General features: G+C 42.1%; 1 protein-coding gene across 1 annotated transcript; it reads right to left on the bottom strand.

Moving 5' to 3' along the window:
- Position 1: 1 nt before the first annotated feature.
- elp1 (elongator acetyltransferase complex subunit 1) lies at positions 2-10,541 on the bottom strand. The gene is made up of 36 exons (XM_069669742.1): positions 10,458-10,541; positions 9,881-10,093; positions 9,500-9,652; positions 9,261-9,342; positions 8,813-8,893; positions 8,615-8,700; positions 8,329-8,519; positions 8,065-8,188; positions 7,850-7,943; positions 7,421-7,651; positions 7,169-7,339; positions 6,837-6,915; positions 6,532-6,687; positions 6,341-6,447; positions 5,985-6,088; positions 5,838-5,891; positions 5,637-5,742; positions 5,328-5,443; positions 5,065-5,138; positions 4,871-4,949; positions 4,523-4,602; positions 4,281-4,418; positions 3,961-4,046; positions 3,705-3,853; positions 3,329-3,452; positions 3,078-3,175; positions 2,675-2,876; positions 2,523-2,584; positions 2,335-2,397; positions 2,116-2,176; positions 1,851-1,964; positions 1,654-1,753; positions 1,398-1,525; positions 1,025-1,176; positions 207-285; positions 2-76 (listed from the first exon to the last, which is right to left on the bottom strand). Exons 2-36 carry the CDS (start codon positions 10,028-10,030, stop codon positions 9-11), a joined length of 3,942 nt encoding a protein of 1,313 aa, XP_069525843.1. The 5' UTR covers positions 10,031-10,093; positions 10,458-10,541; the 3' UTR covers positions 2-8.
- Between the last annotated feature and the right edge of the window lie 6,007 nt (positions 10,542-16,548).

The raw sequence follows: 16,548 nt of genomic DNA, 5'->3' as shown, positions 1-16,548 counted from the left end.
ACACTAAGTTATGTAAGAACGGTGAGCTTCCACTTCACTCCGTTTCTCATCTTCGGTGGCATCAGGACCTCGGTGGCTTAAAAGATAATAATGAAAAACAGTGTTAGACTATGTTATCTTATCACACAGATCAGATATGCAAACAGTTAACTATTACTGTCAGCGCCGGTGACATGCTACAATTCATTTACACAAACAGTGCTGACCTTGTTGTGGAGCTGCTGGTCTCTGCTGCTGCTGGAAAGAAGCCATGATGCTGTTTGCAGTCGAGTTTGGCCCAGTGAGCTAAAAAGCAGGAAAGAGACATTAAAAATACACAGAAAATAGAAAGTATTAAAAATAATCCAAAATAAATTACCACAGTCTCATTGCCTCAGGCTACAGTGGCTTGACTCTTAGGGCCTGTGTCCACTAACGGCCTGTGGCTCACAGCACTCTCAGCCATTGGAACACCACCACGCTCCTTAATGTCCGTTTGCCCTCACCGACCATTCAAATTCAATTTATGTTCTCTATCTAAAATTTCCATAAATAAAAGCAACTATTAAGCAAACAGAGGGATTTAAAAACAGACCTAATGGTCACAACTAAGGAATGCGGAAGTGCTGCCAGACAACCTTCATAACCTAGCAACAGTAAGCGCCGATGAGAAGCGCTCTGAAATTGAAGTCGCTCTAAATCTCCACTTTTGTTTGGTTGTGTCGCATCATTATGGATTACATTTTCTTTTTCACATTTACAATCTCACTCATCTTTAGTTCAGTGATACATTTTAATCTTGCATATCGGATCATAGTGCCATATTTTCTATAAACCAAGTCCGTTCGCAAACTTAAATCTGACTTTACTCTTATTTATTTACTCTTATTTAATTTATTTATATTACTAACTTACTCTTACTTATTTGTCTCAGCTTGTTCAAACAAATCTGCCGCTCTTCAACTAATCACAGCAACAACCCTCAAATTAGTTTACATAGAAAGCATATTGCTGCAAGTATAAGTATTCTTGGTATCACATTTACCGGAGCTTGATTGTTCTGCAGGCTTTCGGGCCACACTTCAGGGACCGCTGCCTCCATCATCTGCAGAGCCTCCTCGTAGGTCTGCTGCAGCTTCTCCGCCTGTTTGTCAAACTGGAACAGCACCAGGGCCTTCATCAGGTTGTGCACTTCCTCTGCAGGGAGGAAAATAACCAGAATTATTAAACAGAAAACTCTAACTAGTTTGAGTTCAGTATAGTTCTGATTTTGTGAGTGCATCTCTTATAATCCACAGTCCCCATCATCCCTGGCTGTTTCCTGCTGCTTTACCTCTACCTCAATACTCCCAAAGCAAACATGGATGGGCTCAACATTTTAAAGTAAATATATAAAATGAGTCCGTGAGTGTCTGTACCTCTCATCTTGTCCACCATGGTGATGATGTCACCCAGAGCGCACATCAGCGCTCGGTCCTCCATCGGGCTTCCTTCCTTCAGACTCAACTTCTTCCGCTCGGCTTTCCGGCGGTTCTTTGATGATCTCCTGCAGGCAGATTGACAACATTAATTTAACTTTAAACAGTAACTCAAATGTAAAAATCACACAGATTACAATGTTAAAAAGACCAGGATAGGGACAACAATGTTTAGGTGTACGTGAGTTTGTCTTACGAGGAGATGCGGGAGTTACTGTGGGAGTATTTGGAGCCGGTCATCACACTGCTGGCTTCAGAGTAAAGCTCAGCGTCGGGACAGTCTGGACCGTCCTCATCTAATGAACAAGACAGACAATTATCAAGATTTGATTTATGATTTCAACTTATTAATATAAAATATGTCTACTTAATTCACTGGTGACTTGTTCTCACCCAGCATGTCCAGCCTGGCCTTCTCTTTCTGCTCTCGGACCACAGCCAGCCGAGTCCTGTGACGCGTGAACGTCGCTCCCTGAGCCTCCAGGAAGGCAGTCTGGGTGCTGACACCTATCACATCATGTGAACACCAACACACGACACAAGAACAAGACATGATGACAAGGGGGACGGCTTTCGCATGTCCTCTCTATTATGTGTCATGTGTTTAGGAGTAACAGAAGAACTGTGCGGCTAACAGTTTTCTCAGAGTTATTCTTACCCTCCAGAAGAGCAGGTTTGAGGTTAGTTTCAGTGATGTCCTGTCTGTTGTGCATGTAAATCTAAAGCAGACAAAGAAAATATTTAATGTAAGCCTGTAGGAGATTATATAAGAGAAGAATATATGCAAAGATTGTGCTGTAGATTAAGTATTTTCACACCCTATATACAGTCTACAACTTTATTTTATAGATAAAACTGGCTTCTTGTTTTTACTGACCAATCGGAGTGCCTCCTCCCAGACTGCCCCGGTGATCAGAGCCAAGATGGCCTCCTCACAGTCCTGTTTGAAACAGAGACATTTCAGCCTTAAAGCGCAGCAGCAGATAAGACGTTGTTTAAAGATCAAAGATCACGGGATCAGTTAAGGAGTATTTTCTCGTTGCTTCCGGCTGCAGAGGAGCTTACTTTGGCGTACTGGTCCAGCAGCAGAGCAGCTTCTGAGTATCGTCGCTGTTCAGTCAGCTTCTCTATAAAAGAGACAAACTTTTTTAGGATTTACATGCAATGAGTTGTATCATGTTTTACCTGCATGAGCATTAACCTGTTGTCATAGTTACCTGCCAGGTCTCTGGCCAGCAGAGCTAACTGGTCCGGTGGTAGTGGGATCTGCTGGGCCACACAGATTGCGTTTCTCCAACTGGAGCTGCTGGTGAAAGCCTGCAGGGCGCTGGCTAACTCTCCACATCGCCATAGCAACAAGCCGGCCTGCTCCGCCTGTTGCTGCTCCATCAGGTGCTCGGCGTAAGCGCAGCTCAGAGCCTAGAGGTCAAAGTTTAAGGGTCAAATTTTCCTAAAAAATTTACTCAAAATTACTACATTGCGTGCATCCTTGTGTCTTGATTGTACAAAGTATTATGCTTTGAAGTGATTGCATTAACAGAGAAAATTTATATCATTCAAACAGTCTGAAAACTACTTAAAAAACCTCTTCAGTAAAAACTGTCAGGAGTTTTGTTGTACCTTGTAGTGAGCGCTGTCTGCTGTGTAGAGCCGCAGAGCTTCACTGTAGAGTTTCTGCTCCTTGACGAGCTGCAGAGTTTCTGGGAAATGTTCCTCTCCTAATGACAAAACACAACAAATATAAGGCCACAGGCAGAGTTTGCAAAACACAGCATATCTATTTCACCTTTTTTTTTTTTTTTTTACAATTTTAGCAAAAAGTTTCACTTTAAAGATTGCTGTTAAAAAAAGAGGAACATTAAAAGACTGACCACACTTGCTGAGGTGGTGTAGGGCCTTCCTGTAGCGTTTCAGGTGTTTATCGATGGTGTAGCGCTGATAGTGTGGCTCCAGGCTCTTCAGCATGTTTAAGAAGGGAAGGTACTCTTTGGGATCCTGCAGGAAACAAAGTTAACTTAAACTCATTCACAAATTCTTCCACCTATCACAGCTGAGTTATACAAGGAATATGAAGAATAGTTTTTTTGCATTTCTGTCTTTTTGAAATCAATCTAAAAACTCTGGATATGGTTTGAGTAAACAACCTTTTTTGTGGGAAATTACAATGGATACTTTGGATTTCCATTATTATTTCTGCTGTTAAGAAAGTCGAGCTAAACAAGGTCACAAAGATGTTTCCCCCTGTACCTTCTGGGATTTCTCAGCCACCATGAGAACCAGATCAAAGTCGTACGTTCCCAGAGAGTGTTCGTACAGGTCGTTGACGTTCACGAGGAAGAGGAGGTACTTCAATGCCTCTTCAGCGCTCACAGCACCGGGAGCTACATGAGGGTTCACTAAAAACATAAACAGAGCAAACAATTAGGAAGGAAAGACATCATCTGTTTGTCTCAACAGATTTTGGTTCAGCTTCATGATGAATTCAGCTCATCCGCGCGCTCACCTCGAAGCTCGTGGACTTTCTGCAGAGCGGTCTCCAGCTCTGGAACTGTCTTCTTCACATGAGCCGTCAGTATGGACAGAAAGAACCTGAACAGATGATAACATAATCACTTTACATTCCAACAAGATCGCATTATATCCCAATTCTGTTAAATCGACAGCACATTTGCAGCCTATTCACTGCAGAGCTGTTCTAAAGTGTTTTGAACAAAGTCCCAGTCAAGTCTAAAGGTTTTAAGACGTGAACTTAAGAGCTTCCCCTAACCTTATGACTTCAATTAAAGATCAAGATGCTTCTAACTATATTTCAGTGTCACTCACTTGTTTGGACCCATTGATTCCATCGCCCTCCTTAAAGCATCACAAACTACATCCACCTTCTTCTGCCCAGACACCGCTGGGGTTTGGACCGGACTGCTCTCAGGACGGGGGTACATGCTGCTGGTCGTATCCTCCTCCCTGAGTACCAAAGACATTTACAATTACAGAGTGTATAAAATATAAAATACCCATTTTATGAGTCATTTTTTCTTATTTTAACATCGTCTAAGAACTTAACTTACTTGAGCTCAGTGAGGAAGAGGTTGACGTGGTTGATGGAGTTGAGTTGTGTGATGAAGGTCTCAATGTTCTCCAGGAAAGCCTGCAAGGAGAGATGGACAGAAGAATATTACCAGTGAGAAAGGGACATAATGTAATTGGCTTTAATCTTATTCATGCACTGCCTTGTCATAATGTAACATAATGTAATAAGCTATGTATATATAATATAAGACATTTTAAAAACTCAAATCAGTCTGAAAACAATTATCCCGTGATCCTGTTTTTGTTTCTGTTTTACTAAAACCCCATAAACTGTGAATGAAATAAAAGATGTGATGTCAAAAATACTTGTTCAATCTTTCAAGTACCTTTGGGTTGTGGTCATAAATGAAGTTCAGGTTGATCCTCAGCTTCCTCATAGACTCAAACGCGTCTCTGAACCTTAAACTGAAAAAAACAACAACAGGTGGGACTGGGTTCAACAGCAGTGATTGAAATAAATACATCTGAATTAAAAGGGAGCTGGAGGACTGTTGAGATTGAGAATGATGGTAAAGCTCACCTGTCCAGCCACTTCCTGAGCTGAGCCAGCAGCAGGGCTCTATGATGCACCGTCTCCAGGTTCCCACGAGGCATCTGGACACAAAATAAATCCGACAGTGTTTACTTCTACATTCTTCATCTGTTATGGTAACAGAAAACGTGGAGACATTTCTGATCTGCTATATTGGATGTGCATAAAAATAAATATATAGTGTACTTTACAGAGGAAACAGGTAAAGGTAGTATCATGTCTCTTCGTGTGCGGGTGTGTTTTAAACTGACCTGTAGAATCACTCTGGTGTCTTGCGGGACCACAGTGACGATCCTGGATCCTCTCTCCACCCGCCGCACAGTCTCGTCATTCTGAACTCCATCAGAGGCCAAGGCTGCCTGCAGCCCTGTGGGGTCAAAGGTCATTTATCTCAGCTGCACTATTAAATGTATGATAAGCAAAAACAACTACCCAGCTAGTAATTTTTAGGAGGACATAAAAAGCTTTTTTAGGAGGACATTTTTTATTGACATGGACATATTTTTTGTTTTCGAATTTGTTCAATCTGAGCTGAATGACACCAACTTTCATGGTCTCACCTTTGACACTGAGCGTGCTCAGTTGGAGGCAGCGGCAGGTGTGGGAGTGTGTGGTGATGAGGAGAAAATCGTTGCAAATGGCAAAGGAGGAAATATTGGAGGCCAGCTGAGAAAGAAAACGACATAAATTGAAACATTTCCAGTTTCCTCTGTCTTGCCATGAACGCATTGAGGAGCTGGGAAAAAAAGCTGACATCATACCTCTGTGTCTCCAGCGTACAGGTGCGATCTTTCCGTGAGGCCGAGCAGATTCTCCTGCAGCAAGCAATGTGAGACATAAACACTACGGTCTATACAGAGGAACTCACGTATAGTTTGTTATGTGATTATATGTAAATGTGCTTCTACCTCTCCACTGATGCTACAGAGGGCTGTCAGAACGCAGGGAACGGGGAAGTTGATGCTACATCCGCTGGCGTCACGCCAATCCTCCACGGATGGCACAGGTGTATCTGTACATAAATGTATTTAAATAATAAAGTGGCATTCTCCATGATTATGAAAGCAAGCATCATTGTTTGTCTGAAAAGTGTAACCACAAAAAAAGCTGGGTTAAGGGAGGCTGTGAGTCCAACTCTCTGGACAACCTCTGTAAGTGCAATGTGCGATTATCTAATATAACATTTTTAATTATTAAAGTTCAAACAAAACCTTTCTTAGAAAACATATAATTAAACAGTAGAAGAAGAGTATTGGTGACTGACCCCAGACCAGCCTCCTCAGCTGTCCATCCTCCAGCTGCAGAGCCACAGTGCCCCTCTGTGAGCAGTGAACCATGCTGACAACAACCCCATCCACCTCCACCTCAGACCTGAAAGTTAAAACACCACGCTGAGTTCTGATTCGGTTCAATTCTGTTCATTTGCAAGCTAGGCTAAAATAAGGCCTTGCTGACCTGACAGTGAGTGTGTCATCGGCGTCCTGAGCAGGGCGGAGCATCAGCAGGGTGGAGGACGTCGGCAGCAGACCAGAGCTCACACCCACAAACAGCTCGTCCTTCAGCCACAGCAGCTGCCGCAGGGCCAGAGGCTCCTCGTGGTGAACTGTAACTCTGCAAGAAGAGAAAACAAGATGATCAGGAGGGAGAAATCATTGAGAGTCTTACCTAGTACTTATTAATTCAACATTGTCACATTTTAAACAGTGAATCCACAGTAGAGATCAGAAAACAAAGTGTGCATCAGCAGGTTATTGTGGTACCTGAAGGTTTTCTGGAGGGTCAGGGGACGAGACGCCTTCCTGAACCCATTGGCAGTTTTGTTAGACTCTTCTCCTGAATCTGGACACAGAGAACAAATTGATCAGAGTAATGTTAAGACACAGTAAAAACCAATACACATCAGTGTTTCCAAGCGTTGCTGAGATATCGCCTTCACAAAATGGGACAGACTTGAGATCACAGTGACGCAGACCTTTCAGCCTCGACCTAAGATCTATTTTTTCCTGTAGATAAACGTCTAAAGCTGTAAACATTATGTGATCAGAAAACTTCTGATGATAGCTTTCTTCATGATAAACACTTTATAACTCACCTTGACTGTAGACTGAGATCTGTCCATCAGATGTCAACGCTGCCAGCTGATTGGTCCTCTGAGGCTGACAGAGGAAGGTCACCTGGTTGACAGGTGAAGTCAGCTGCAGCTCAAACGAACACATGGGGGGAGGAACCACACACTGCCTGAAGGTTGTCACCAGGATTTTATCTGACAGGGTTTAAAAAATAAATATTATATATGTAATTAGTTATAATAAGTTCCAGGTCCTCTCATCTCATTGGACCTCACCTCCATCGATCACAGCCACATTGGCATTGTCGGTGGCGTCCACCCCCGGGCTCCTCTCAGTCGTCCAGCCCCATTCGTAGGTGATACTGGTCCAGCTGCGGGTCACAACGTGGAGACTTAGAGGGTGCTCGGGGTCCCAGCTGACACAGACCGGAGCCTTCTGAGAGTCTCTGCCAAAGTCCAGGGTCTGCTTCAGATACCAGTGGTAGTTTCCCACCACCCACAGCTGGACTGCAGAGGAAGCATGGACAGTTAGCACCCACCGTAACACTACAAGGAACGCAAACTTTTATATGCAAGCCATGGAAACGTCTAGTCCAGTGTCCCCGGATTTTGACAGCTCTTCAGGCAGTGATTAAATCCAATAATGTGGCCCAACATGTTGAAAATGACAGTGGCAGGAAAGGGCTACAACTTGGCCGAACTTACTGTACGTGTTGACTTGTTTGTCCTCTCCAGCGGTCATGTCCTCCAACCAGACAGCTAAACAAGTGGAGTCACTGTTCCACAGCAGATCCTTCACCTGAAATACACATACAAACATCAATCAAAGTGTTTTAGTTCCGTTGTAATAAATACAAATCACTAACTGAAGTTGATCTTTGACCATTTCTAAAATGCCAGTCCGGTTAAGCTGATCATACCTTGGCCTGGTCTTTGCTGAATGGGAGGGTGAAGTCTCCGTGCAGCAGTCCGTTCTTCTCCATGAACACAACACTGTGTTTGTTGGGATGACGCTGAGTGCTCGCTATCAGGCTGCCTGAGGGTCTGTAACACCGAGAGAAGAGGTGATTTTACACTTTTATCCAGGAAGACACCAATTATTTCTCCAAACATTCAAATCTCCACATAAAAAACCCAAATTAATCAGATGAACTACAAGTAAAATGTTTCAGCAGCACTCTTACTTCCAGCAGAGTGCCTGCTCCAGGCCGTTGATAGGCTCGCTGGTGGCCTGCAGGACTCCCTCTCTGTTCCAGACCCGGACCTTCCTGGCTCCAGTCTGAGGACACACGGCGCTAACAGCAAACAGCTGACCATCACCACGCCACGTCACTCGCGGCCTGCGGTCGTCCCAAGCTTCAGCCGGCTGCACCTCCTGTTCAGTCAAAAAATGTTTTATATAAGACACGCTTTTTTTTTTTTTTGATGCATTTGTTTTTTACATGCTGTGATGATAAATTAAGCACTGACCTGGACCTTCCTCTGCGCTGCCTGTTTCCCCTCTGAGCCGTGGAACTGAGTCTCCTTCTTTCCCCAACCCACCGTGATGAACTTCCCTGTGAAACGCACAACATATTACACATTTCTGCATTCAATTTATTATCATGTGACCCTCTGCAGGTCCTGACCCTCAGGTTGTGAATCAATGATAAGCAGGAGTTGAAGTACCTTCACCAAAGTCATCCTGGTGGATTCCAACTTCAGTGATCGGTTCAAAGTCTTTGGTCATCATGATGATTGTTTCCTGACCTGTGAGCACAAATCTTAATGGGATTATTCCTCTTTAATACTGCTTAATATGTTAAGATGACTGTAACTAACTTATATGTTCATATCTAAAGCAATACCATAACTTGACGATAACATTTCCAAATAAAGAAATACCCACATTTAATGGTAACAACTTCAAGTTAAGAGAACTGGAGTACTGGAGTACATGCTGGCATTAAGCACATTGTAGAGGGAAAAAATGAATAGTATCTTAATATTTCTACTGCTACGTTCTGTGACAAACACTGTCTTAACTTCTGTCAAATCTTCTGATTTAAAACTTCTGAATCAACTTTTTTTTTTTTTTTTAAATATAATGTTTTGGACATTTGCATAACATACTGACCAGTAGTGAGAATGACGAGCTCCTCATCAGGACTCCAACTCATCGAGGTCAGACCGCTGTCCACACTGCCAACACACTCCAGCTGTGGAACACCATCACACACATTTTGTGAGGACCCTCACTGATATAATGTATTTCCACTTTTTTTGCCTTAATTTAAAACTAACCCTGAACCAATTCTTATCTGCCACACAGCCCTTTAAGGAATGAGGGCAGTCAAACTTTTTTGTGCTGCTTACCTTGCAGGTATTGAAGTTGAAAAGGACAACATCGCCACCAGCCGTGGCCAAACAAGCTGACTCGAGTTCAGCCAAGTCCTGCAGTCCAACCACCTCTCCACTGCCGTCCTCGGGAAGGAAACCCTCAGCTGTTAACGAGGCCTCACTGACCACCTGCAGTACAGGGTTGATCTTGAATTAATCACTTGTCGAAAATCCATATTTGCACTAAACTTTTAACACATGAATATCCTCAACAACAAAAAAGCTAAAATATATAGTAAGCAGGGCTACAGAGCTGTTTAAATGGTGTACAATCACGAAAACTATGATACACCGTAGGGCTCTCATCAGGCAGAGTGGAAACAAAAATACGAGTACAGTATGTTATTACACGCTCACCTGGCCAGTCCTTGGGTCGTACTCTGTGATCGAGTAGTGAGAAGCGACCAGCAGTGAGCCGGTGTCAGCTCGCACACAGAAACACTGTGGGGAGCCAGGACCCTGCAGCTCCGAGCTCCTCAAGCTCTTCAGCAGCTTCAAGTTACGCATTTTACCTCAGGACGGACTGGACACACACTACGCTTCAGTCTGGACCTGAAGGCTGTATAACACCTGAAACAGAAAAAAAAAGATATACAGCTCTGTCCGACACGTTTCCCTTTTCCCACATGGATGATGATTTAGTGTTTTCTTAAAACAGCTAGTTTCCACATAAATCCGCCGAAAGTCAATTAGGTGATTCACAATAACAAAGTAGCTTCAGAAGAAGAACTTCAGAAGGACTGTGTATAAAGCAGTTTGTTAGTAGTTGTTTCTTAACGGAAGCGTTGGCTGTTAAAGTAATGACTAGAAAACAAGGTGTCCGACATTGGAACTAGATGTGCTAGCTTACCTTTAAACTAACTATAAGGGGCGATGTGATAACCAATGACAGCTTTGACACGTAATAATATCGCAAATAAAATGTAAAACCTACCGAGAAGAATCAGCTTGACGCTATAAATCTTTTTAAATGTCCAGTATCAACAACACAACATCATGCATGTGGCGCTGTCAGACTCATAACCTTTCACCTCTGATGACGCATTCCATTAGGTAGCGGCGATAGCGCCCCCTGGTGACGTGGAGTCAATATACAATTATATCTAGGAATATTGGAAAAATTATTTTCTTATTTTTCTTATAAAACCACTCAATGGGGGGAAAAAACGTATCTTATTCATTTATTAAACTGTTTAAACATTTTGGGAAAATCTTTTTGTTCTGCTGTGATGCTAACCTTTCCTCTGTTGATGGTACTATACAGTATTATACCACTGGGATATTTCTTCCCTTTTAATTTATATTCTATGCAAATTGCTTCACATTTATATTTTCACAAGCACTATTGTTGAACTGATAGGAAGCATATTTGATGACAGGCTTTTATTCTGAAAAACAAGAGGGATGTTGCCGCTTTTGACACTTTTATTTTGTAAAGGAGTTTCTGGAGATCGTGTTCATTAGTTGTTGTCGCGAGATTGACAGGCTACTGACTTACAACAGGTGAACGGGAGTTCAACGTTAGAAACAGAGCTCACGAGGACATCACAGCGGGATTTAATACCTGATGACAGGACGGTAACAGAAAGGTAAACCTTTTATTACATTTCTTTTTTATTATCTGTTGTCTTTACCCAAACAAAAGGCAGCAGCCCGACCCCGTTAATCCCCGACCTTAAACCGAACGAGGGTTTTTAACCTGCTCTGCGGCAGTTTGTTAACGAGATTTGTGGGTTGAACGTTCACATTTTCACGTTTACCAACTGAGGAAAGGAAATGCCTGAAAGGATAATGCAATCAATAATAAAATGTATCGTCTTTATTGGTTGCCGCCCCCGTCTTCATTCACTCAATGAAACCTAAACAGTATGCTGTTGTTATGTCACGTGTTTCCACCAAAAGGTAAGAGCAACGTTATGCTCTTACTCTTAACTTATGTCAATTAAAGCAGGTACTACAATGGTAAGGTATTTTATGGTGGAGATTTTTGAATGACACCTTTCATTTCACATTTGATGGTTAGGATGACATTCCTATACTATGTCTACCTGTTGCACTTGGAGCTAAGTGTGTTAAAAGAGGATGATGTGTGAACATATTTCTCACAATATTATCCTGAGTTGGCATCAGATTTGTACTTGTACATTTTTCTATTTTTGGTTAAACACAATTAATTCTACGTCAACTTGTATTTTGAGTCTCCAAGATTTATTTTTATGAACATTTTGTCTCTTCATGCGTTGTTACCAGTGGAATCTGTGAGTTTATTTCATGTCATTTGAACCTACAGCTGTCTCAGGATTTATTTTCTGATTTAAAAACAACTTTGACAAACAGGAACAGGAAGGCTAAATGTAAACTCTGAGATGTAGCGTGTGGTTGTACAGACCAAACAGAGACAGACAGAGAGATAAACCCAATGTGTGGGGATTTGAAAAATAATATTGAGTCTGTCTGGATTTGTTTTTTCCAGTTCTCCAGTGATTAGGATGCCAAGGTTATCATGATGTTTCCTCCTCCTCCCCCCTTCCTCCTCTGGTGTCCTGAGGGAAACTGCGCTCAGAGAAGAAACAAAACCAAGACAGGTAATACTACAATCTATGACCAGTGTATCATTATCATCATTCTGGCCACTATCCTGGTGGATGTAGTCATATGTACATTTAGTTTGTTTGAGTTACCTGTTGAAGAACATGTTTTTCACACTCTGTTTGCTGACAGCTTACAGTCACATGAGTTTTGTTGATTTTTTTTCACTAGAGCTGAAATAATTTACAGATAAGTTGTCGCCTACTTAAATGTACTCAATTGTGAGTATTTTCTGGTTTCTTCCCTCCTCTATCACAGTAAACTGTATAAAATTTGTGAAAAAACAGGATGTTGAAGTTTCACAACAGAGATATACATCTTTGTTAAGAGCCTGAAACGCATTGTCACCAAACTCCATTTGAAAAAACAGTAATTTTACCCCACAGAAAGCTGCTTGTTTACAGCAGCTTGGGCTAATTAGTTTGCTTGTGGTTTGTTGGATCTGAAGTAATCTTTTCAAACACCAAATACAAACGAGCTGATGGAGGCAAAAGTCAACATGCAATGCCCGAGTTCTGCAAGGTAAATTTACTGTTTTCATTAATGAAGTCTGTTAGCTTTGAAGAAAGCTTTGTAACCGCTGTTTCTAGTTAAAAATATGCTTCCTACTTCTTATATTTACGGATCATTTTTGCAATAACACTAACAATTAAATAAAGCCTATTTTGCGAATCATTTAGACCAAAAAATATGTCAAACTAAGGCCCAGGTTTCAAATATTGGATTTCCCTTTTAACATCTTTAAAATCAGGTTTAACTTGCATATTATGCTGCTTATCCTCCCCCCACTATAATCATGTTGCCGCCTGTAGATTTTTTCATTCACTGGCTTTTCTTCGAGACTCCTCGCTGCCAATATCTTCCCCAGTGTGATGCCAGAACACCAAAACTGTAACATTCAAGCATCTTGTGAGTCCATAGCATATGGTGGGTTGTGAAAACAAACAGAGTAAGACAGCGTAAACTTGCCAATTTAGGTCAGAGCAAAGAAAGCAAAGTATGGGTGTGAGTGTTACTCCTAATCTGCTGTAAGTCACAGTCATCTTTAAATGATTCTTCACTCATTGTGGGTGATGCGGCAGCAACCTGAAGACCTGACAGAGAGGGTGTTAAACGCTGACTGAAGAGTTCATCACTGCTCTCCGTTTCAGCCTTGTCATCTTTGTTTGCTGTTTGTCACTCAGCTTGCAGACCTGGCTACTTTGAGTTCAGCAAATGACGACATTGTACTGACCACACTACCAAAGTCAAGCTCTGTCTTTATGTGAGGACACACATGTACAGTACCGCAGCCAGGAACTGGACCAACCCTGCAATTACAGCGATCATGGTTCTTCATATAGCCTTCTTACTTAGTCATCGCTCAACCCACCTCTGAATCTACTGTCACGTTCCTCATTGCTAGCATCTATTTCCCATTGTATTTAAAACTTTCATGTCCAGAAAACACTTGACTGCAGATGCTTAAGTGCTTCTATTTGGAAAAGTACACAGACTTATCATTCATGTCAGAAAGTCCAGAATCAAAAGGGATGAGGTCTTTGTTTCAGCAGCAAGTTTTTGCACTCGATCGTTCAGTTTAAAAAAGGAGGTACATTCTAAGTAGGACATTTTACAGTTGGAAAAATAACCTACGCTGTGCTCTCCTTGAAAAACTGTGTTAATTGTGACCCTGTTTCTGTCTGTTCCATCTACCGGCTTTATCGTCAATGACAGCTTTAGTGAGTGCTCTCTAGAAATGGAGCAGTCTTCTTCCACCATAGGTCACTGTAGGGAGTTTATTAAATGCCTGTATTGTGACTCTGCAGAAACCCTATTCTTCTCCAACACACCTTCAGTTGTCGTCATGTTAACATAAGTCAGCTGATAGAAGCATCCCGCCCTGCAGCATTCCTCCCTGACATGCCGATCTAATGAACCAGATTAGCCGCTGCCTTCCTGCCTCTCCTTTTCCTGATTCGTTGAGTCTGACGGGGATGAATTCCTTCTTTGCGTTAATTGTTTATGGTAGCATCTTATTTTCTTATTTACAGGGCTCATAGGAACAAAGATGGCTATTTGGGTTTGTCTGTGTCGTGGAATAATTTCCTAGTGAGAAATATAGTTTCTGGAGACAAAGATTGTCTTTTAGTTTGAATTACAGAGTGGATATATTTCAGCTTAAAGTTGTTGCTTCTCAACACATGAGTCTCATCATTTATAGTATACAGTAGTGGAACAAAGAAAAAGGAACGCCAAGTGATTTAACTGTCTAGAAACGTGATTATTAATTATCTGTCTACAGGGTGCTGCTGTCAGTCTGCAGGAGGAACAGAATACGCCTACGGTCTTAAGAGTTCAGCCGTATATGGTGTAAACAGGATAAGCAACGTGTGTGACCAAAAGGTGCAAAGTTCAGAGATAAAGTTCTTAAGTCATTAAGTTGATATAAATGATGATAAATTGACACAACAGCCGAAGGTGAGGAAAAAGTTGCTCTGGAGATGAATAAAGCAGTTGTGGCTTTAATTAACAAACATATGCTGTGTATGCTCAGCCTATAACATTATTATCTAACCAATAGTTCTCCCAGGCAAGTTAACAAGACAAGTGTCTCCATCTTCTCCAAAGATGAAAGATGAAGAAGAAGTTATGATTGCATCCTTTCTGCTCTGTCAACATTCCACCCACCCTGTTTCTGTTTGGATTTGCAGAACCGCTGTCTGTCTGCACCGTATCAAACGACAGATTTCCTGTGTTGAAGGAAGGTGTATTTTGAGAGATGACAGATTGATCCTTTGGTGTGGACCCAAATCATGCGAAAGTGAAGTTAAAGGGAGCTTTCACTGATACCATGATACCTCTAATGACTGATTATGGCATGTTTGAATGTGTCTGTTTTTCATCATGTAACAGAAGGACTTTTTGTCAACGCGTTAGTACTACAATCCTGCAGACCTAAACTTTAACGAGAGATAAGCACGAGCAGCGCTATGACAGAAACTTCAAAACAAATTCTAACTATTTTTTATTTGCATATAGCCTCAGATATATAAATATATGTTGTACAGATTTTGTAATGCTGCTGCATGGGATGGCTGCTAGTTAGTTTTTTTACATACACCTTTAGATGCAAACTTGGACACATCATCAGTGATGGTACCTGGGGTCATAGGGTCTTTGGGTCTTTTATCGTCAGACACCCTCTCCTAGGCCCCAGCCTGTGTCCGAGCAGCTTGTGTTGTCCCCTGAACACCCCGCTTGATCCACAGGGTTACGTTCCCCTGAATGGGCTGGGGGATGAGTAACAGTGAATTAAAACCAAGGAAAAAGAAGGGAGGAACAGAGTATAGGCAAAGTTAAAGGAATTTATTAACAAACTAACACAAAGCAGCTTCTGTCCAAAAGCAGACAAAAAAAAGCTGATATACACGGAAAAAGACTATAAACCAAAAACTGCAACTAACAAACACCAAGTCCCGAGGGAAAACACACCCTCCTTCCACAAAAGGAGTAAGACTAGAGACTAGTTGACATCCAACACACGTGCAGCCGAATAACCCACTGGCAGTAGCTGCCTTCTTTCTATTCCCTTTGTACTCTCTCCTGATTGCTGAATGAGACACAGGTGAGCTTAATCACCTGCAGTGAAGGGAGAGCAGCACCTGAGGAGCACACAGGAGAGAGACACACAGAAAACACGACACAAAACAGCATCAGAGGTCTTCTTTGTGGCTCTTCTGCTGTGCAGTCCCGTAATCCCAAGTCGCTCGAGGACCCTGCAGAATGAGTGGCCAGCGAAACCTATGCATCCGACCTCAAATGGTTCACATCTGGCCCTCCATCCCCTGATCTGACACTCGCCCATCAGCCCCCCGTATAAAGTTTCGTTTTATGCAACAGCAATGAAGTGCCTATCCGATCCTGTCCTTTAATATTGTGCCTGTCTAACAGTCTGTAGAGCATTATCATCAGGTACAAATGTAAAATTTTTCATGACCAAATATCTGCAAAACTGATGAGAATCCCATCAGCCTCAGCTTTACTATGTGTTAAATGGTAATTAACAAAAGCTAACATCGGGAGCACTAAGAATGTCCCTGTGGTATAATCCACATTGTAATTGTGAGCATGTTAGCACTCACATTAGCAATAAGTGCAGAACTGAACTGAACAGAGTTCAGCCTCTTACAGCTGTTAGCTCAGCTGTAAACACCAGGTCCTTGTAGCACCACATGTGAAATTCCTTTCTCCCCCACTGTGTTGACCGTTGTCTCTTATAAACCACAGATCACACAAATATATTGGAACGGCTGGATACCTTTTTTATGGGAATTTTTGGGCGACCTCACTGTCTCGTGTGATGAATTCTTGTAGCTTGACAAACCAGAAACGGAAGAAGACTCGGGAGACTCAGATGGCTTAAATTGAAGAGTTAATACAGAAACGGTACACTC

Source organism: Semicossyphus pulcher, unplaced genomic scaffold (assembly GCF_022749685.1).
Source record: "Semicossyphus pulcher isolate SPU_LCO1_2020_fin unplaced genomic scaffold, fSemPul1.0.p SCAF_2, whole genome shotgun sequence".
In the NCBI taxonomy this organism is placed as follows: domain Eukaryota; kingdom Metazoa; phylum Chordata; class Actinopteri; order Labriformes; family Labridae; genus Semicossyphus; species Semicossyphus pulcher.
The sequence above is the reverse complement of the archived record's forward strand: the minus strand, read 5'-3'. Positions and strand labels throughout refer to the sequence as shown.